This window comes from Zingiber officinale, chromosome 5B, assembly GCF_018446385.1.
Source record: "Zingiber officinale cultivar Zhangliang chromosome 5B, Zo_v1.1, whole genome shotgun sequence".
In the NCBI taxonomy this organism is placed as follows: Eukaryota; Viridiplantae; Streptophyta; class Magnoliopsida; order Zingiberales; family Zingiberaceae; genus Zingiber; species Zingiber officinale.
Genome location: NC_055995.1, coordinates 93394264 through 93417305, shown reverse-complemented (window position 1 = coordinate 93417305; position 23042 = coordinate 93394264). Strand labels below are relative to the sequence as shown.

At 42.3% G+C, this 23042-nt stretch overlaps 1 protein-coding gene across 1 annotated transcript; it reads right to left on the bottom strand.

Moving 5' to 3' along the window:
- Nucleotides 1-9112: 9112 nt before the first annotated feature.
- LOC121986836 (serine/threonine-protein kinase UCN-like) lies at nt 9113-21679 on the bottom strand. The gene is made up of 2 exons (XM_042540770.1): nt 20246-21679; nt 9113-9147 (listed from the first exon to the last, which is right to left on the bottom strand). Exons 1-2 carry the CDS (start codon nt 21447-21449, stop codon nt 9113-9115), a joined length of 1239 nt encoding a protein of 412 aa, XP_042396704.1. The 5' UTR covers nt 21450-21679.
- Nucleotides 21680-23042: the final 1363 nt, after the last annotated feature.

Genomic DNA, 23042 nt, shown 5'->3' with positions numbered 1-23042 from the left:
GAGAAAATAAGCATTGGTCTCTTTCTATTATAGCTACACATAATCACCTAAAGGATAGGAACATGCACAATTTAATAAAATCTATTAGAAAGGGTGATGTCGTTAGCCCTTATAAACGCATTGGTAGATTTCTGTTAAGAACCGAACATCAATTGTTCTATCAAGCAACGCATTGGCAGGTTTCTGTTAAGCAACGCATTGACAGATTTCTGTTAAGCACGTGCTATTAAAAGGGTGATTGCTATGTGCCACGGCAAGGGAACTAGATTATAAAATTGGGAAGTCAACTACATGCTCAATTCATTCAAATCTCTTCTCTTCTTCCTTATAAAACTCACTGTAGCAGCTTCAAACTCATTAATCTTACAGCTTATTCTGAAAGCTCAAAAGAAACTCAAATCAAACTCGGATCCTTTGAACCCCAGAGCAGCAAGTCCTAAACCATAGCCCTTATAGTATAATTCGAATACTAGAAGAAACTAAACCCCTAGCAAATCCTAAATTTCCTCACGGCACATTCCAAAACACCAAAACAAAACTTCACAGCATACTCAAAAACAAGGAAACTCCAAATTAAATTTGGAACTACTCTTACCGCAGGTGAGAAGCAACTTACAGCGGTTTCTTGGACTCATAGCCGAAGAAGGACTCTAATGCCTCTCGGGTTTCGGCTGGCTTGCGATTTTGGCTTCCTCCTCGTGCTCACAGCTTCCTTCTTGACGAGGGGATCCCGAAATTGTGAAGAACTCTCGACGTTAGCCCCTCGCCGGCCGCCGGAGGTGAAAACCATAGCTCCGGCCTGCTTCCGCCCGAGCTCTGTCATCGTGAGCGAGAGAGAAGAAAAGAGGGAGGAGAGGAATTAGGGTTCTCGGGCAAAAATCCAATATCAACTTATCTCTCTTATAACCTAGCATTTTTGTTATGGTTTAAGACCTAGTCATTATAAATTTATTCACAAAATGCTTGTGGAACACTTGGTCAGGCGCGTGTTGCTTAAGGCTCGGCTCGTGGGTTCAAATCTCGGCTGTAACCCATTTTCTTCCTATTATTTCTTGTTATTAACTTCTACTACTTAAATAAAATTCTTCCTTTATTTGATCAAGTAACAACTGCTTGCCCACTTGGTCAACCGGATTCACTTAAAGCTTGGTTTGGCCGGAGGTCTCGGGTTCGAATCTCGGCTTGGATATTTTTTTGTCGAAACTTCTTTCGTTTAGTAAAAATACCAAACGACTTCCAAAAATTACATAAAAATACTCTAAAAATTTCTAAAAATCTCTAAAATATTTCTAAAGTATTTCCAAATATTTTTAAGTACCATTAGGACTCGTAATGAGAAATTTTGGGTCATTACAACTCCCCATACCTTATAAAAAGTTCATCCTAGAACTTAGAATAATTCTATAGCATGTTCTCTACCTTGTACATGCATTAGTTAGCGTCCATAATCTAATGTACTAAGGAAAACCACATCAAAGGTATCTTAGGACCTCCTAACCTACATACAATGAACATAAGCATAAGCAGTGACATAAGCATGACAGCATAAATGTAAGCATGGTAGATGAACTAAACATAATGTTAGACTCGATCACAAGCATGTCCATATGCATAGGCAAAAACATAACATGAACATAACGTAGACCTTAACATAAATGTAAATATAAACATAACATGACTTGAACATACTTGCATGCATACTTATAAACATACTATTGTGGTGGCCTAGTTGTACTTAGTAGTACCGTAACATAAGTTGTTGATCAGACAACTACTCTAGCGCTAGGTTGGTAGGGGTCCGAACTTAGGACCGGAGTTCCCCTTTATTCTGGCACGCTCACTGGGCTTAGGTCCCCGGATCATACCACCATCCCAGAACATATCTTGTTTGATTCTGGCGCGCTCACTGAGCTTAGGTCCCCAGATCATACCACCATCCCAGAACATATCTTGTTTGATTCTGGCGCGCTCACCGGGCTTAGGTCCCCGGATCATACCACCATCCCAGAACATATCTTGTTTGATTCTGGCGCGCTCACCGGGCTTAGGTCCCCGGATCATACCACCATCCCAGAACACATCTTGTTATGTAAAAAGAAACTAAGCAGAATTATTAACTTTATAAGCACTTCTAAACATCTCCCTATTCTGTACATATAATCTAATACTTCTAAGGATTTCTCTTTACTGTAAAGAATAAAGAAAGCATACAAAAAAATTTAAATACTTTCTTACTTTAAGACGGCAAGGATGGTGCTGATGTGTGATGCTGGAGAATGAGAACTACTCTGATACCAACTGTAATGATCACCCTTCTTCCTATACTACTCTCTAAGGATGACCGTTACTTAACTACTAACTCTACTTAACCGGTATGATCGAAACCACAAGGAATCCCTACCGAAAAATTTGGACAGAGTCTCCCCTGTACCGGTGACCTTAAACTGAGATACAAACATAATATACATCAGCCACAGGTGGCTGGAACATATATCAAACACACAAAAGAAATAACATCACCACGCAGTTTAATAAAATCAAATCATGCAAGTAATGAATAGCGGAAACAAAATAAAATACAGCTTCTTACTCCAAAATTTTCTTATCTACCTATATACCGAATTAATCTAACAAATTCTTAAACTAAGCCCCAAGGCTTCCATAGTCTTGGTAGCACACATCCATCCGCACCTCCTTGTCGCCTACCTTTGCTAAAACTTTTCCTTTCCTGTATTTGTAGTAAGAGTAAAATGCAATCTATAAGTAAAATGCTTAGTAAGCGCTATCTAACTCACAAAAACTCGATGTGCATGTACATATATCTATAAAATGGACTAACTGAATGCTTACTGAAGACTACTCATGTTTATCCAATAGTAAAGGAATCAAACAGGCTGAAATGCTAAACATGTAAAGCTACTCATGCTCTTCTAATAGTAAATAAAAGTAAGCAAATCTAAACAAACATGCTAGCATAAAAGAACTACTAAACTTGCTGATTTAAAACACAATGAAACTTATTTCATTTGTTCTAAACTTATTCTTTTATTCCACTTGTTTAAAACTTATACTTTAATACTTTTATACTTATGTGAAGCTTATTTTACTTGTTCAAAAACTTATACTTATAAAAATTCAAAATAATAATCAACTTTCTTCTTGGGCCCGACAACTGTACTTGCTATGCGCGCATCCCTAACTAGACCCGAGATAGCTGGTCCCGAATCTAGTAGGGTTTACTAGGTTATCTAAACCTAGGGATAACTATGGGAGCCCAACCCAAGGACAACTGAGAGTCCAGCATACTAGGTTATCTAAACCTAGGGACGACTATGGGAGCCCAACCCAAGGACAACTGAGAGTCCAGCACAGTGCCATTGCTAAAAGTAAAATACTTGTTATCTTTTAATACTTCTAATATATAATGCCTCGGTATTTTCTTTAGCACCTTGTGTGCCAAAATCCCTAAAGTCTTGACTTTGGGATCTACTTAAGGCCTTGACATTTTTCTTTCTTTTCTTTATCTTTCTTATACTTTTCTTAAACTCAAAATACTGTTAGGGTATTTTTCCATATGCATCTATAAGTGAAATCAACTAAGTAACACACAATCATGCATATTTAAGGGAATTCTAAAGCCTTGTTCTACAATGCTATCCATAAGCTATCTATTAGCAATTCTGCACTGCTAAAGAAACTAAATACTTAAAGCAAATCTACACTACAATGCTTAACAAAATTATGTTCTGTAATGAGATCTAAACTGCACTAAAATTCTGCACTACAAGGAGATTTCAACTGCATTAAAATTCTGCACTTCAAGGAGATCTAAACTGCATTAAAATTCTCACATGGCAATTATAAACCTAGAATTTCATATTCTAGTAACCGGCTGAGACCAAATGGAATCCTTGATATTGACACATCCAAACACTTTAATTCTGAACATCAATTATGCCATTATGGTCAGAAAGGAATTCTCAGTATAAAATCTATATTGATCAACATATAAATCTCTTTTCTCATCTTCTAAACTAAACTTCTACTCTGAACTTACTACTTGCATATCTAAATTACTCACATACTTCTCACCTGTTAAATTCATTACATCAATTCAAATCATCTTTAGTCTTAATACATGATACTCACCAAAACGACATATTACATATGCTCATCTTCACTCTTTCATCCACACTTCTGCACTAAAGAGATTACACTACCTACTTCATCATAAAATAAACCAAAATCACTGCCGGATCAACCTCCAATTAGCCTAATAAACCAATACTTTATCCAAGCCTTTCTATGTTCATTGTCTAATAGTAGAACAAAGGGAAACTAAAAGCTTAAAGAAAAATCTAACAATATACTTGGAATAAAATGCAGTTCGTTGCATAGATATATATTTAAACTAAAACTGAAAATCAGGAAAGGACTAAAATCCCTAGCTATTCCAGTTCTGTACAAACCAATCAAACACCTCAAGGAAAAGATGATACTGCTATCAAAGAGTTGATACATGATATACTGGAACTAGAACTTAATGGGTCTACACATTCTAAATTCTTTCCAACTAAGTAAAGCATAAAGAGAAGTTGTTGCTGTTAAACGTGATATACTAGGACAGAACTTGGAGGATCTACTTATTCTTAACTTATTCCAACCAAGCAAAGAATAAAGGACAGAATTGCTACTGCTATCACAAGTTGAAACGTGATATGAATCACTTCCAACATAACAAAGCATAAGGAAAGAATTTGCTACTGCTAAATGTGATTTACTAAGAAATCTGTAACTAAAATACTATACTACGAAATCAATGAATCTAAAACCCATATAACACCTATTTTCATTTTCTTGCAATGAAAATCTGAAACCCATAAACTCCCAATGCTGTACACAAAATTTGAAAGCAAGGACAACAAAGCACACTAGCTACAAGAAACCAATGGCACAGAAAAACTGAAATCTTAAAGCATACTACAGCAGCAATGCAAAGAGAAAATAAGCATTGGTCTCTTTCTATTATAGCTACACATAATCACCTAAAGATTAGGAACATGCACAATTTAATAAAATCTATTAGAAAGGGTGATGCCGTTAGCCCTTAATAAACGCATTGGCATATTTCTGTTAAGAACCGAACATCAATTGTTCTATCAAGCAACGCATTGGCAGGTTTCTGTTAAGCAACACATTGATAAATTTCTGTTAAGCACGTGCTATTAAAAGGGTGATTGCTATTTACCACGGCAAGGGAACTAGATTATAAAATTGGGAAATCAACTACATGCTCAATTCATTCAAATCTCTTCTCTTCTTCCTTATAAAACTCACTGTAGCAGCTTCAAACTCATTAATCTTACAGCTTATTCTGAAAGCTCAAAAGAAACTCAAATCAAACTCGGATCCTTTGAACCCCACAGCAGCAAGCCCTAAACCATAGCCCTTATAGTATAATTCGAATACTAGAAGAAACTAATCCCCTAGCAAATTCGGAATTTCCTCACGGCACATTCCAAAACACCAAAACAAAACATCACAGCATACTCAAAAACAAGGAAACTCCAAATTAAATTCGGAACTACTCTTACTGCAGGTGAGAAGCAACTTACAGCGGTTTCTTGGACTCACAGCCGAAGAAGGACTCTAATGCCTCTAGGGTTTTGGCTGGCTTGCGATTTTGGCTTCCTCCTCGTGCTCACAGCTTCCTTCTTGACGAGGGGATCCCGAAATGGTGAAGAACTCTCGACGTTAGCCCCTCACCGACCGCCGGAGGTGAAAACCCTAGCTCCGGCCTGCTTCCGCCCGAGCTCTGCCGTCGCGAGCGAGAGAGAAGAAAAGAGGGAGGAGAGGAATTAGGGTTCTCGTGCAAAAATCCAATATCAACTTATCCCTCTTATAACCTAGCATTTCTGTTATGGTTTAAGACCTAGTCATTATAAATTTATTCACAAAACGCTTGTGGAACACTTGGTCAGGCGCGCGTTGCTTAAGGCTCAGCTCATGGGTTCAAATCTCAGCTGCAACCCATTTTCTTCCTATTATTTCTTGTTATTAACTTCTACTACTTAAATAAAATTCTTCCTTTATTTGATCAAGTAACAACTGCTTGCCCACTTGGTCAACCGGATTCACTTAAAGCTTGGTTCGGCCGGAGGTCTCGAGTTTGAATCTCGGCTTGGACATTTTTTTGTCGAAACTTCTTTCGTTTAGTAAAAATACCAAACGACTTCCAAAAATTGCATAAAAATACTCTAAAAATTTCTAAAAATCTCTAAAATATTTCTAAAGTGTTTCCAAATATTTTTAAGTACCATTAGGACTTGTAACAAGAAATTTTGGGTCATTACAACATCTACGATAGATGCCCACAAACTATTACGTGGAAATGCGTTTAATGCATACCTTATTAAGTCCCGGTTCTCCATTTGGTGGCCGATGGCGTGGAGCCCGTTGAGGATTTTCCTTGATCCTCACGTGAAGCTGACTTGCAGTTTCCCCTTCCTGCATTTTTATATTAAATATTTTATTTAATAATAAGTCTCATTTTGTTACCTTAGCGTCGCTCGTTCCTTCGTGCAGTTCGATTAGTTTGTCCCATAACTCTTTGGTGTTCTTATGTGGTCCGACCCGGTTTAGTTCTTCTCTAGTCAACACGCACTGTATGGTGTTGATTGCCTTGTTCTCTGCTGATGCCTTCTTTTTTAGGTCTGCTGTCCAATCTTTTGGATCTAGTAGATTCCTGGAACTGTCTACTGGTATTTTGTAGGGTCTGGTGACGCTCATCCACTGGTCGAAGTCTGTCTTGAGATATACTTCCATTCGCTTCTTCCAGTACGGGAAGTCATCCCCGTTGAAGAGGGGAGGACGCACTGTGCTGAATCCTTCAAGTTGAGACATTTTAATCCTGCACACAAGTAAACAAATAGACAAAAAAAATCCCAAGACTTGGTCTTGGATTAGCAGTGTGGAAAGAAAAAGATGATAGAAAGATCTAAATGGATGTTGCACCAATTTAGATAACGAAGAAAAGATCTTTCCAAAAAGGTAAGATTACCGGTTTGGAATTATGCGAAAAAAAAATAAAAACCAAAAAAAACTTAACAGAAAGTTCACCCTGTCTGATTGGTGGTTGCACTAAATTAGAGCGGTACCTGCTCTGATACTACTTGTTGGATCGTAAGCGTTCGATAGAGGGGGGGTGAATATCAATTAAAACTTTCGTTCGAAAAGAGTTAAGCGCACAGCAGAAATAGAGTAAAGACAAAGTAAGAAAGCAAGGCAAGGCTAACACAGTTTGGTTTTACTTGGTTCGGAGCTTGTGTCGACTTCTACTTCAAGGCCTGCACTCGTCGAGTGCTTTCGTTGGACAATCCAATAGCAGGTCGAATATTTGATTACAGAAAGTTAAGTACAGAAGTGCTAATGAAAATAAAACAAAGCTTATACCGACAAAGGAGGAAATTAAAAGAACAGGAGCGAGTAGTCGGAGCTTCGTTAGCGTCGCTGGAGCGTAGAGCAGCAGAGTAAGCAGTCTGACAATTCTGAGTTATGTTTTGTGGTCTGCCTTTGACCCTCCTTATATTGGAGGCTCGGGGCGCCTGGATCCCTTCCGAGCGCCCTGGTGAGACGTGGCAGGTCCAACCAGTAAGCTCCACGTGGCGACGCACGATCAGGATGAGTTTTGCCTCTCGGGCGCCCGGACCACCTTGCTCCAGGAACCAGCTTTCCTGCAAGACACGGTTAGTCCGAGGCAAATAAATGGTGTATATCCTGCAAAACAAAGTGTTAGCATAGTTTATAAGTTTGACATAAAGAGTATGACTTAGATTCCGTTTTTCTGAGACCGGAATCTAGTCACGATCTCGACTTAGAGATCCGAAATGGATCTAAGCCGGATCGACGCCTAATGTTCCCTTCCCGGGAACACGTCCTCACAGTCACTCCCTTCCAGTGACTTACCTTTACTCACCTGCCTGATGTCCGGTCAGCCCTTCGACCCGTCTGTGTTGGTGCAACCTTAGGTCAAGGTTGACCTGGGTGACCCGACTCGAGTCGACCTGACTCAAGGTATATTTTAATGTTTGACAAGAATAGAGAAGTTGTATTTTGATGTTTGACAAGAACAGGAACTTGGGGGATTGTGGGTGCAACCTTTGATCAAGGTTGACCTGGTTGACCCGACTTGAGTTGACCTGGCACGGGGAAAAGTCCAAGTATGGAGACTTGGCACGGAAAAGTCCAAGCAGGGAGCTTGGCACAGGAAAAGTCCAAGCAGGGAGCCTGGCACGGGAAAAAGTCCAAGTATGGAGACTTGGCACAGAAAAAGTCCAAGCAGGGAGCTTGGCACGGGAAAAGTCCAAGCAGGGAGCTTGGCACGGGGAAAAGTCCAAGTACGGATACTTGGCACGCGAAGTCGGAGAGGGCTCGGTAGCTCGTTCTCCGGTAGGTCAGAGAGGGCTTGGTAGCTCGTTCTCTGGATTGGATGGAGTCGGAGAGGGCTCGGTAGCTCGTTCTCCGGACTAGGTCAGAGAGGGCTCGGTAGCTCGTTCTCTAGACCGGACGAAGTCGGAGAGGGCTCGGTAGCTCGTTCTCCGAACTAGGTCAGAGAGGGCTCGGTAGCTCGTTCTCTTGACTAGGAAGACATTAGGGTTTAGGGCTGGGAAGCTCTAAAACCAACAGAGGCATTGGATCGATCTGTTTGACCAATCCAGTGATACTTTGGCTGTCTGGATTGGTCTGTCGACCGATCCAGTGATACCTTAGTTATCTGATCGGTCTCGTGACCGATCAGTTACCACACAGTAGCTCTCTGTGGGTTATCTGATCAGTCTGGTGACCGATCAGTAAGAAGCCATGGGATTTAGAAAACAATAGGGGATCGGTCTGTGGACCGATCCATCTATAGGCTGATCGGTCCACAGACCGATCAGGGATCGTAAACAACTCTCTGTGAGAGTTGGGATCGGTCTGGGGACCGATCAGCGTAGGGCTTGATCGGTCCCCTGACCGATCAGATCCGCCCTGGACCGATCAGGGTGGAGCCTGATCGGTCCAGGCCTAGCCGTTGAGTCACAACGGCTAGATTTCTGTTTCTTCTTTGTCTTCTTCACAGGTTCATATAAATCACGAGGTCGAAGGCCTCTGCAAGAATAAGATAGTATGCAGGAAAGTGCAGTTAACTTCTTCTTGCTCCTGCGATCTGAGCTTTGTTGAGCTCTCCACTGCTGAAGCTTCGTGTGAGCTTCCCTCGGCTGGGTTTCCAACTGAACAGTTGCTGCTGTGGTTGGCATCAATGAAGTTGCTGCTTCATCAACAGTCGACGAGAAGGCAAGCAAACTAGTGTTTTACATTCATATTGTTCTTGACTTCTTGCTGTATTTCTTGTACTCTGATCTTGCTATTGCAAGAGAGATTGTGGCGAGGTTTCTCCACCCAGAAGGAGTTTTTATTAGCCGGTTTTCAGGGGTCTCATCCACCGATGGATTGATAGGATTCGTCCACCTTACGGACATGCCGAGGAGTAGGAGTATCATCTCTGAACCTCGTTATATCATCGCGTTTGAGGTTTGATCTTCTCCATTTTCGTTTCTACTCTTTATTTCCACTGCGCTAACTCAAATTGTAGGAAGAAACGAGAATTTGGGGTCGGCTATTCACACCCCCCCCTCTCTAGCCGCATCCGAAGGTCCTAACAAGTGGTATCAGAGCGAGGTCGCTCTTCGTCGGATTAACACTCGGGGGAGCACGAGCTAGAGAATGGATCAACTTGGAGAAGACATCACGATTCCACCCTTCTACAATCGCGACGACTTCGCGTTTTGGAAGGTAAGAATAAAGTATTTTCTTATGATTAACCTAGTAAATTGGAATTGTGTACAAGTAGTTTTTATTCCTCCGGTGGATAAAGAAGGAGAACCTCTCGAGAAGAAGAAGTGGACGAAGGAACAAATCCACCAATCCATAATCAACGACGAGGTAACGAAAATCTTTGAATTTTCATTACCTAATGATATCTTGTGTAAGATAGGTAGATACAACAATGCCAAGGAGTTGTGGAACAACTTGGCTAAGTTTCATGAGGAGAGCTCCAAATCAAGTCATGAAGAGGAGTCAAGTGAGCCAAGTAGCTCACATCATGGAGGTATGGAATTAGAAGTTGAGGGCTACTCAACATCTAAGGAAGAAGAGGAGGGGAGTTCTTCTTCAAGAATGGAGCAAGAAGAAGAAGCCTCTACCTCCGGAAGGGATGAAGGAGAAAACTTATATCCATCCTCAACCCTAGGTAACTCAAGCAACTTAATTTCAAGTAAATTACATATAATGTGCTTTGAGTGTAGGGAATATGGGCATTACAAAAGTAAATGTCCAAAGAGGATTAGGAAGACTCCACCGGCACCAAAAGTCAAGGAAGCCGGAGTCCCGATACGCAAGGGCAAGGAGCACGTGGTGTGCTTCCAATGGAAGCAAAGGGGACATTATAGGAGTTAATGTTCAAGGGGGAGGCAACCTCACAAAGACAAGAGACCAAGCACATCTATGGGGGGAGCTAAGGCAAACCCTAAGGTATACTTTAAGGCACATTCTTGCAATTCTAATAAGACACATGCTAGTAGTTTTATTGCAATTGTCAATAATGATAAGCATGATAACCATAGAAACCGATACATGTGCTTAGGTGCCAAACATGTTAGCCTAGATAAGGACGATGCTAGAAATGCCAACCCTAGAGTTAACTCATCTAAGGTTAAGGAAAACCTAGATAGGAATCCCAAAACAACTAGACATATGCCTAGGAATACCTCAAAGAAAAATGGAAAATTAAAGCTTGAGGTATTAAAGAAGGAAAATCAAGTCTTGAGGTCAAGACTTGACACTTTAGAAAAGGCTCTTAAGAATTTGGAGAAGTCAACTCTAGGGCCTAAGGGTCAAAAATCAAAGCCCAAGGACAAGAGAGGTTTGGGTCACAAACCTATGTCTCAAGTGGTCAAGCCCGCTTATCATAATGTTCCATTCGATTATGGAACAAGACCTAGGGCTAAGAAGACCATCACCAAGGTCACAAGGGGAGTCACCCCTAGAGTTGATCTTGATGAATCCCAAATGACCAAGGCTTTAAAGCCTAGGAGGGTCATTAGGAGGGTTGCTAGGGAAGTCATCCCTAGTGAATATTTAGTGAACCCAATGAGCTCAAATAGGTATTGGGTTATTAGGAGCGTGATTCCTTCACGCTAGATGGTTTAGGGTGTGCCAACCTTAATTGGATAGGTAGTTAACCTACTCATGGCAAAAGGTGGCATTTTAGGAATTTTCAAGGTGTAATCAAGCCTTGAAAATGAAATTAAAAATTATTCCTAAGGTGATTAGGATGTGCCAACCACATTTGAGGAGTTTTCTAGGGTCAATCTAATTGGCACATAGTGATCTAAAAATCTTTAGTATATGATTTTAGGTCTATTACACTTAGGAATATAGAATTTATGGTAAAATGATCAAAATTATCAAAAATGGCAACTAAGGCTAGAATTAGGTATTTTCTATACCTTTATATGTTATTTGTCATACATTGTTTGTCATATGCCATGTCATGACATCATATTTATTTAATTATCATTTGAAATGTCATGATAATGCTTATGTTAGTTATATGTCATGCCTTATTTAAGTTTCATACTTGATGACATGACATCATGACATTGGCACATATTTCCACTTATGATATTATTTTATGTCATGTCATCATCTCTTGCATTTATAATCAATTAATTTTATTTAAGGATAGAAACACAATTTGATATGGAGATCAAATTGTTGTTTAGAAAATGCATGAGAACTTAGCTTAAGATGACCTAAACCCATATCTCACATCAAAATTGACTTGGATGTGTTTGATACACCTTAGATGTGTGTGAGATATTAGGATTATGAGTTAGGATCAAGGTGCATAGTTCTTGTACCTAGATGAGCCTAATTCGAATTTGAGGATCATAGGGAAAACTTGTGTACAAGTCATGTACATTTAGCCCTAAGATTGTGGTCATAAATTGAATGGTTTAAGATCATTTCAAAATTGATTTGAAAAACATTGATGAAGCTTTTCTAATGATAGCATTCATCATTGAGCAAGTTGATACAAAGATGGATTAACCTTGAGCTATTTCAAAGTCTTTCGAACTTTGTATCAAGATTAAAAATGGGAGTTATTTTCATAGAAAACTATTTTTTCTTGATAATATATGTTATGAGGAATGTATCCTCAAAATTTTACAATTTTTGGAATTTTTTGTAATTTTTTAGGGGTTTCTGAATTTCGGGAGAAAAATAAGAAATCCTTATCAGAGAGTCGTGGACCGATTAGAGGAGATCCTGATCGGTCCAGGGAAGTCTGGATCGGTCACTGGACTGATCCAGGGAAGTGTGGATCGGTCTGGTGACCGATCCAGTGGAGTCCTGATCGGTCTGGTGACCGATCAGAGCGTGCCAAATGCTGATTTTCGACTGTTGTCTGAAATTTCAGCTATGGAAGTTGGTGCTTTAGATTTCTAAAGGGTTGAAACTCTCCAAGACATTGTTGGTGCAATGGTCAAGGAGGAGTTGACCTTTAGGGGGAGTTTTACCTATCGGTCAAGGAGGAGTTGACCTTTAGGGGGAGTTTTACCTAATGGTCAAGGGGGAGTTGACTTTTAGGGGAAATTTTTGCTCGTCAAGTTTTTTTATAAGTGATTATCACTAAGTTGATTGTTGATTTTAGTATCAAGGGGGAAATTAAGGGTTTCAATGAAAGGTATGGACTTTCATTAGGAAGAAACTCTTGACCTTGATTCACTCTTTTTGATGTGTGTCAAAAAGGGGGAGAATGTCCAGAGAATGTTTAAGGAAGAACATTGGAGTTTGGAGAGAATGTTCAGAGAATGTTTAAGGAAGAACATTGGAGAACTATTGGAAAACCTAAGTTAGGTTATCGGGTTAACCTAACTTGATTATGGTTTTTGTCAAACATCAAAAAGGGGGAGATTGTTGGTGCAACCTTAGGTCAAGGTTGACCTGGGTGACCCGACTCGAGTTGACTTGACTCGAGGTATATTTTGATGTTTGACAAAAATAGAGAAGTTGTATTTTGATGTTTGACAAGAATAGGAACTTGGGGGATTCTGGGTGCAACCTTTGGTCAAGGTTGACCTGGTTGACCCGACTTGAGTTGACCTGGAATGGGGAAAAGTCCAAGTATGGAGACTTGGCACGGAAAAGTCCAAGCAGGGAGCTTGGCACGGGAAAAGCCCAAGCAGGGAGCTTGGCACGGGAAAAAGTCCAAGTATGGAGACTTGGCACAGAAAAAGTCCAAGCAGGGGGCTTGGCACGGGAAAAGTCCTAGCAGGGAGCTTGGCACGGGGAAAAGTTCAAGTACGGATACTTGGCACGCGAAGTCGGAGAGGGCTCGGTAGCTCGTTCTCCGGACTAGGTCAGAGAGGGCTCGGTAGCTCGTTCTCTGGACTGGATGGAGTCGGAGAGGGCTCGATAGCTCATTCTCCGGACTAAGTCAGAGAGGGCTCGGTAGCTCGTTCTCTGGACCGGACGAAGTCGGAGAGGGCTCGGTAGCTCGTTCTCCAGACTAGGTCAGAGAGGGCTCGGTAGCTCGTTCTCTAGACTAGGAAGACGTTAGGGTTTAGGGCTGGGAAGCTCTAAAACCAACAGAGGCATTGGATCGGTCTGTTTGACCGATCCAGTGATACTTTGGCTGTCTGGATCGGTCTGTCGACCGATCCAGAGATACCTTAGTTATCCTGTCGGTCTCGTGACCGATCAGTAACCACACAGTAGCTCTCTATGGGTTATCTGATCGGTCTGGTGACCGATCAGTAAGAAGCCATGGGATTCAGAAAACAATAGGGGATCGGTGTGTGGACCGATCCATCTATAGGCTGATCGGTCCCAGACCGATCAGGGATCGCAACCAACTCTCTGTGAGAGTTGGGATCGGTCTGGGGACCGATCAACGTAGGGCCTGATCGGTCCCCTGACCGATCAGATCCGCCCTGGACTGATCAGGGTGGAGCCTGATCGGTCTAGGCCTAGCCGTTGAGTCACAACGGCTAGATTTCTGTTTCTTCTTTGTCTTCTTCGCAGGTTCATATAAATCACGAGGTCGAGGGCCTCTGCAAGAATAAGATAGTATACAGGAAAGTGCAGTTAACTTCTTCTTGCTCCTGCGATCTGAGCTTTGCTGAGCTCTCCACTACTGAAGCTTCGTGTGAGCTTCCCTCGGCTGGGTTTCCAACTGAACAGTTGCTACTGTGGTTGGCATCCGTGAAGTTGCTGCTTCATCAACAGTCGACGAGAAGGCAAGCAAACTAATGTTTTACATTCATATTGTTCTTGACTTCTTGCTGTATTTCTTGTACTATGATCTTGCTGTTGCAAGAGAGATTGTGGCGAGGTTTCTCCACCCAGAAGGAGTTTTTATTAGCCGGTTTTCCGGGGTCTCATCCACCGACGGATTGATAGGATTCGTCCACCTTACGGACATGCCGAGGAGTAGGAGTATCATCTCTGAACCTCGTTATATCGTCGCGTTTGAGGTTTGATCTTCTCCATTTTCGTTTGTACTCTTTATTTCCGCTGCGCTAACTCAAATTGTAGGAAGAAACGAGAATTTGGGGTCGGCTATTCACACCCCCCCTCTCTAGCCGCATCCGAAGGTCCTAACAAGTGGTATCAGAGCGAGGTCGCTCTTCGTCGGATTAACACTCGGGGGAGCACGAGCTAGAGAATGGATCAACTTGGAGAAGACATCACGATTCCACCCTTCTACAATCGCGACGACTTCGCGTTTTGGAAGGTAAGAATAAAGTATTTTCTTATGATTAACCTAGTAAATTGGAATTGTGTACAAGTAGGTTTTATTCCTCCGGTGGATAAAGAAGGAGAACCTCTCGAGAAGAAGAAGTGGACGAAGGAACAAATCCACCAATCCATAATCAACGACGAGGTAACGAAAATCTTTGAATTTTCATTACCTAATGATATCTTGTGTAAGATAGGTAGATACAACAATGCCAAGGAGTTGTGGAACAACTTGGCTAAGTTTCATGAGGAGAGCTCCAAATCAAGTCATGAAGAGGAGTCAAGTGAGCCAAGTAGCTCACATCATGGAGGTATGGAATTAGAAGTTGAGGGCTACTCAACATCTAAGGAAGAAGAGGAGGGGAGTTCTTCTTCAAGAATGGAGCAAGAAGAAGAAGCCTCTACCTCCGGAAGGGATGAAGGAAAAAACTTATATCCATCCTCAACCCTAGGTAACTCAAGCAACTTAATTTCAAGTAAATTACATATAATGTGCTTTGAGTGTAGGGAATATGGGCATTACAAAAGTAAATGTCCAAAGAGGATTAGGAAGACTCCACCGGCACCAAAAGTCAAGGAAGCCGGAGTCCCGATACACAAGGGCAAGGAGCACGTGGTGTGCTTCCAATGCAAGCAAAGGGGACATTATAGGAGTTAATGTTCAAGGGGGAGGCAACTTCACAAAGACAAGAGACCAAGCACATCTATGGGGGGAGCTAAGGCAAACCCTAAGGTATACTTTAAGGCACATTCTTGCAATTCTAATAATACACATGCTAGTAGTTTTATTGCAATTGTCAATAATGATAAGCATGATAACCATAGAAACCGATACATGTGCTTAGGTGCCAAACATGTTAGCCTAGATAAGGACGATGCTAGAAATGCCAACCCTAGAGTTAACTCATCTAAGGTTAAGGAAAACCTAGATAGGAATCCCAAAACAACTAGACATATGCCTAGGAATACCTCAAAGAAAAATGGAAAATTAAAGCTTGAGGTATTAAAGAAGGAAAATCAAGTCTTGAGGTCAAGACTTGACACTTTAGAAAAGGCTCTTAAGAATTTGGAGAAGTCAACTCTAGGGCCTAAGGGTCAAAAATCAAAGCCCAAGGACATGAGAGGTTTGGGTCACAAACCTAAGTCTCAAGTGGTCAAGCCCGCTTATCATAATGTTCCATTCGATTATGGAACAAGACCTAGGGCTAAGAAGACCATCACCAAGGTCACAAGGGGAGTCACCCCTAGAGTTGATCTTGATGAATCCCAAATGACCAAGGCTTTAAAGCCTAGGAGGGTCATTAGGAGGGTTGCTAGGGAAGTCATCCCTAGTGAATATTTAGTGAACCCAATGAGCTCAAATAGGTATTGGGTTATTAGGAGCGTGATTCCTTCACGCTAGATGGTTTAGGGTGTGCCAACCTTAATTGGATAGGTAGTTAACCTACTCATGGCAAAAGGTGGCATTTTAGGAATTTTCAAGGTGTAATCAAGCCTTGAAAATGAAATTAAAAATTATTCCTAAGGTGATTAGGATGTGCCAACCACATTTGAGGAGTTTTCTAGGGTCAATCTAATTGGCACATAGTGATCTAAAAAATCTTTAGTATATGATTTTAGGTCTATTACACTTAGGAATATAGAATTTATGGTAAAATGATCAAAATTATCAAAAATGGCAACTAAGGCTAGAATTAGGTATTTTCTATACCTTTATATGTTATTTGCCATACATTGTTTGTCATATGCCATGTCATGACATCATATTTATTTAATTATCATTTGAAATGTCATGATAATGCTTATGTTAGTTATATGTCATGCCTTATTTAAGTTTCATACTTGATGACATGACATCATGACATTGGCACATATTTCCACTTATGATATTATTTTATGTCATGTCATCATCTCTTGCATTTATGATCAATTAATTTTATTTAAGGATAGAAACACAATTTGATATGGAGATCAAATTGTTGTTTAGAAAATGCATGAGAACTTAGCTTAAGATGACCTAAACCCATATCTCACATCAAAATTGACTTGGATGTGTTTGATACACCTTAGATGTGTGTGAGATATTAGGATTATGAGTTAGGATCAAGGTGCATAGTTCTTGTACCTAGATGAGCCTAATTCGAATTTGAGGATCATAGGGAAAACTTGTGTACAAGTCATGTACATTTAGCCCTAAGATTGTGGTCATAAATTGAATGGTTTAAGATCATTTCAAAATTGATTTGAAAAACCTTGATGAAGCTTTTCTAGTGATAGCATTCCTCATTGAGCAAGTTGATACAAAGATGGATTAACCTTGAGCTATTTCAAAGTCTTTCGAACTTTGTATCAAGATTAAAAATGGGAGTTATTTTCATAGAAAACTATTTTTTCTTGATAATATATGTTATGAGGAATGTATCCTCAAAATTTTACAATTTTTGGAATTTTTTGTAATTTTTTAGGGGTTTCTGAATTTCGGGAGAAAAATAAGAAATCCTTATCAGAGAGTCGTGGACCGATTAGAGGAGATCCTGATCGGTCCAGGGAAGTCTGGATTGGTCACTGGACTGATCCAGGGAAGTGTGGATCGGTCTGGTGACCGATCCAGTGGAGTCCTGATCGGTCTGGTGACCGATCAGAGCGTGCCAAATGCTGATTTTCGACTGTTGCCTGAAATTTCAGCTATGGAAGTTGGTGCTTTAGATTTCTAAAGGGTTGAAACTCTCCAAGACATTGTTGGTGCAATGGTCAAGGAGGAGTTGACCTTTAGGGGGAGTTTTACCTATCGGTCAAGGAGGAGTTGACCTTTAGGGGGAGTTTTACCTAATGGTCAAGGGGGAGTTGACTTTTAGGGGAAATTTTTGCTCGTCAAGTTTTTTTATAAGTGATTATCACTAAGTTGATTGTTGATTTTAGTATCAAGGGGGAAATTAAGGGTTTCAATGAAAGGTATGGACTTTCATTAGGAAGAAACTCTTGACCTTGATTCACTCTTTTTGATGTGTGTCAAAAAGGGGGAGAATGTCCAGAGAATGTTTAAGGAAGAACATTGGAGTTTGGGGAGAATGTTCAGAGAATGTTTAAGGAAGAACATTGGAGAACTATTGGAAAACCTAAGTTAGGTTATCGGGTTAACCTAACTTGATTATGGTTTTTGTCAAACATCAAAAAGGGGGAGATTGTTGGTGCAACCTTAGGTCAAGGTTGACCTGGGTGACCCGACTCGAGTTGACTTGACTCAAGGTATATTTTGATGTTTGACAAAAATAGAGAAGTTGTATTTTGATGTTTGACAAGAATAGGAACTTGGGGGATTGTGGGTGCAACCTTTGGTCAAGGTTGACCTGGTTGACCCGACTTGAGTTGACCTGGAATGGGGAAAAGTCCAAGTATGGAGACTTGGCACGGAAAAGTCCAAGCAGGGAGCTTGGCACGGGAAAAGCCCAAGCAGGGAGCTTGGCACGGGAAAAAGTCCAAGTATGGAGACTTGGCACAGAAAAAGTCCAAGCAGGGGGCTTGGCACGGGAAAAGTCCTAGCAGGGAGCTTGGCACGGGGAAAAGTTCAAGTACGGATACTTGGCACGCGAAGTCGGAGAGGGCTCGGTAGCTCGTTCTCCGGACTAGGTCAGAGAGGGCTCGGTAGCTCGTTCTCTGGACTGGATGGAGTTAGAGAGGGCTCGATAGCTCATTCTCCGGACTAGGTCAGAGAGGGCTCGGTAGCTCGTTCTCTGGACCGGACGAAGTCGGAGAGGGCTCGGTAGCTCGTTCTCCAGACTAGGTCAGAGAGGGCTCGGTAGCTCATTCTCTAGACTAGGAAGACGTTAGGGTTTAGGGCTGGGAAGCTCTAAAACCAACAGAGGCATTGGATCGGTCTGTTTGACCGATCCAGTGATACTTTGGCTGTCTGGATCGGTCTGTCGACCGATCCAGTGATACCTTAGTTATCCTGTCGGTCTTGTGACCGATCAGTAACCACACAGCAGCTCTCTATGGGTTATCTAATCGGTCTGGTGACCGATCAGTAAGAAGCCATGGGTTTCAGAAAACAATAGGGGATCGGTGTGTGGACCGATCCATCTATAGGCTGATCGGTCCCAGACCGATCAGGGATCGCAACCAACTCTCTGTGAGAGTTGGGATCGGTCTGGGGACCGATCAACGTAGGGCCTGATCGGTCCCCTGACCGATCAGATCCGCCCTGGACTGATCAGGGTGGAGCCTGATCGGTCCAGGCCTAGCCGTTGAGTCACAACGGCTAGATTTCTGTTTCTTCTTTGTCTTCTTCGCAGGTTCATATAAATCACGAGGTCGAGGGCCTCTGCAAGAATAAGATAGTATACAGGAAAGTGCAGTTAACTTCTTCTTGCTCCTGCGATCTGAGCTTTGCTGAGCTCTCCACTGCTGAAGCTTCGTGTGAGCTTCCCTCGGCTGGGTTTCCAACTGAACAGTTGCTACTGTGGTTGGCATCCGTGAAGTTGCTGCTTCATCAACAGTCGACGAGAAGGCAAGCAAACTAGTGTTTTACATTCATATTGTTCTTGACTTCTTGCTGTATTTCTTGTACTATGATCTTGCTGTTGTAAGAGAGATTGTGGCGAGGTTTCTCCACCCAGAAGGAGTTTTTATTAGCCGATTTTCCGGGGTCTCATCCACCGACGGATTGATAGGATTCGTCCACCTTACGGACATGCCGAGGAGTAGGAGTATCATCTCCGAACCTCGTTATATCGTCGCGTTTGAGGTTTGATCTTCTCCATTTTCGTTTCTACCACTACAAGAATTTTTGCATTCAACAACACCCAATAGACAACGCTTTTTAATAAAAACGTTGTCGTTCTTTGTTTTACAACGCTTTTAGTGAAAAGCGTTGTCTATGGTATTTACTTTTTACTAAAGACAACGGTTTTTAATGAAGTGTTGTCTTTAGTGTTGTTGTTTATGGTCAAAGACAACATTTTTTTAAAAAAACATTTTTTAAAGTGTTGTGTATGTTTCCCCTAAACTCACTTAAAATAAATTCGCAGCCCTCGCTTTGCTAAACTCTAAACCCTCAACGCGCGCGCGCCTTCTCCTCACCACTCCTCTCCACGAGTTCTCCTCTCCACTCCTCTCCACGAGTGCCTTCTCCTCTCCTTCTCCTCTCCACGAGTGCCTTCTCCTCTCCTTCTCCTCTCCACGAGCGCCTTCTCCTCTCCACTCCTCTCCACGAGCGCCTTCTCCTCTCCACGAGCGCCTTCTCCTCTCCTTGCCGCGTGATCTCCTCTGAACCCTAATCTCGACCCAAACTCCTCACGCAAAACTCCTCACGCCGGCCCAACTCCTCCAAGTCGAGATCCCTAATCTCGCATTTCCCCATCTCCTCAATCAAAGTCAGCTTACCCTTCCTAATCTTCTCACGGCTCCTCAACTCCTCTGAACCCTTCGATCTTAGTTCCTTCCTCGCAGAGCAGATTCGAGAGTAGGAGGAACGGAAGAAAGAAAGGTAAAATTACCGGCGCCAGGAACGGAGGCCGCGCCACCTCTGGCAAAAGCTCCCATTTCACCCCATCGAAGAAAGGGTGCGCCTTCACCTCCTCCGCACCCCCACTAAACCCTAATCTCCTCTCCGGGTCCTTGACCACGAGCCGCTCGATAATGTCAGTGAGATCGGTGCGCCGCCGGCCTGGGAACATTAGCGGCAGCGTAAGAATGTTGCGCAACGTCTCCTTCCTGTTCCGCCCCCGGAAGGGCGTCTGTCCGTATGCCATTTCGTACGCCAGGATCCCAAGCGCCCACCAGTCCACCGCGAAGCCGTGCCCTTCGCCGCGCACCACTTCCGGCGCCACGTACTCCTCCGTCCCCACGAACGAGAACGACCGCTCGTCGTCACCACCGGATCCTTCTCTGGATTTCGAGATGGACGAGGAACTCGTCCTACGGCGACTCGCCGGGGAGACTCTCGCCGACCTCCCTTTCTTGATCTGGTCGTCCGCGGCGCCGAAGGAGAACACGCGTGTGAGTTTCCTCCGGGGGGCGTGGCTGTGGTTGTCGGAGGGAAGTGGAGGAGGAAGGGAGGAGTGGGTGGTCGATCTGGCAGGGAGGTGGCGGGAGAGATCGAAATCGGCGAGCATAATATGGCCGGATGAGCGGAGGAGGACGTTCTCTGGCTTGAGGTCGCGGTAGGCGACGCGCATGGAGTGGAGGTGGGCGAGAGCGGTGACGATTTCCGAGAGGTAGAAGCGGATCGCGTCCGCGGAGAACGCCTCCTCATTGGAAGGAGAAAGGGAGCGGCGGAGGGCGTGGAGGTCGCCGCCGGGGCAGAAGGGGATCGCCCAAGCGAGGAGGTCCGGCGTCTCGACGGAGCCAAGGAGGGAAGGGAGAAACGGGTGGTGGTGATCACCGGGAGCGGTTGAGAGGCGGGACAATAGGGATAGCTCCCAGCGGGCGCGGCGGAGAGCGTGGGGTTTGGCGGCGGACTGCTTGTCGAACACCTTGAGGGCGAAGAGCGTGGGGAGGCGACTGCCGGGTGCGGCGCTGACGAGGAAGACCGAGGCCATGGCTCTACGGCCCAGGACACGAACCGCCCTGATCTGGTTCAAATCCAACACCACCTCCTCATCCATTTGAATTTGGATCAACCAACCTATACAATGCAGGTAACGTGTTTGAGTGTTTGCCTCAATGGTCTCTGTTTCCACATCTCGCTCGATTCTTGTTCTTCTTGAAGCAGCTCAAGCGCTCAAGCTCCGTGTGTTCCTCTCACCCAAAAATTGAGGTCTGCAAACAGTAAGTGGAGGCAATACAAGACCCATCTCACCCAAAAATTTATTTTAAGCAGGCGTGACAAACCTGAGGAGTTGAATGAGCCACCTGTTGGCTTTGAAATTACAAGAGAAGATTGGCGTGCGTTTGTCATTAGTCGCATTTCTGAAGATTTCATTGTAAGATTCTAAATTTTTTCTTTTGAAACTATTCGATCATAATTCATTATGTATTATTCAAATTTGATATGTCGCCTGTTTGAAATAACTAGAAACTCAGTGATCAACAAAAAGAGCGAAGGAAAAAAAATAGATATCCTCATCGACTCTCACGCAAAGGGTATGCACGCTTTGCTGAAGAAATTGTAAGTATTTTTAAAATATATTTCCTCTAAGAACCCTCTAATTGATTCACATTAAATTATTTCACATTTGTTATTTGATTTTTCTTTGTTGTAGGGGACTGAATTATGTGATGATAATGACATCAATAGAGCTATTATGTGGAAGAAAGGACGCGCCAACAAAGGAGGAGAGTTTGAAGGTGAAGATTTGGTGGACACAGTACACAAGATTGTAAGTAAATTTTCATGTTCTTCTGATAATGACTTCAATATATCTTCTAGTTTTCGAGAGTAAAGTTGCATGCATGCATACCCTTTGCGTGAGGAAGCCAAGGCAAGCAGTGCAATGAGGAGTTTAACAGCCATTCCTTGCATAGCTTGAATTCTCAGTACTAGAGCATGTATTGAGGAAGTAAATGGTGAATGAATGCATTGAGAGCTTAGAGGTGACGGGTTTATATAGAACAGATGTGGATTTACTAGGTATCTAGGTTTGAAATGTTCTTACTTGGAGAAGAGATCAAGTCGAAAGGTCTATTACATGCAGTGGTTTCCTTTTGCTGCAATCAATTAATGGTGAATGCATTGAGAACTTAGAGGTGATAGCTAGAGTTTCTATAGAACAGATGCAGATAAATCAACCAGGTTTGAAACGTTCTTGACCTTGTATCTAGGTTTCTATAGCATGCTCTAGATGGAGGAAAATGTATATCAATGTGCTTAGATAATGAAGTGTTTGATGAAGATTGTGAACTTTTTCTTGACCTTGAGGACATCAATTCTTTGTATCATTTGGAGTCAATTTCAGGAAATTTGATCGTTGCCTACATATGGTAAGTAAGTTTATTTAAGCAATTTCAGCAACTTTTTCATCACATGTTTGCTTCCCAATTTTAGCAACTTATTATGGTTTATTGTTACAATTTCACCAACTTATTATGAGTGATCATTATTTTTTAATCCACATGATTGTTTTGTATCTAAATTTTATTATTTAGTATCTAAATATTATTTTCTCAGTTGCAACTGCATTGCTTTACTTATGCTGGGAAATTACTGCATTGCTTTATGTTTGTTGGGAAATTATAATATCTAGCAAGACAGAAAATCC

Bases quoted from the DNA above. Each gene is read 5' to 3' on its own strand.
- LOC121986836 (XM_042540770.1), bottom strand. From the start codon at position 21,449: ATGGATGAGGAGGTGGTGTTGGATTTGAACCAGATCAGGGCGGTTCGT. The intron at 9,148-20,245 runs CGTGAGAAGATT...TTATTCTTGCAG, and splicing joins GTTCAGAGGAGTTGAGGAGC to AGGCCTTCGACCTCGTGATT.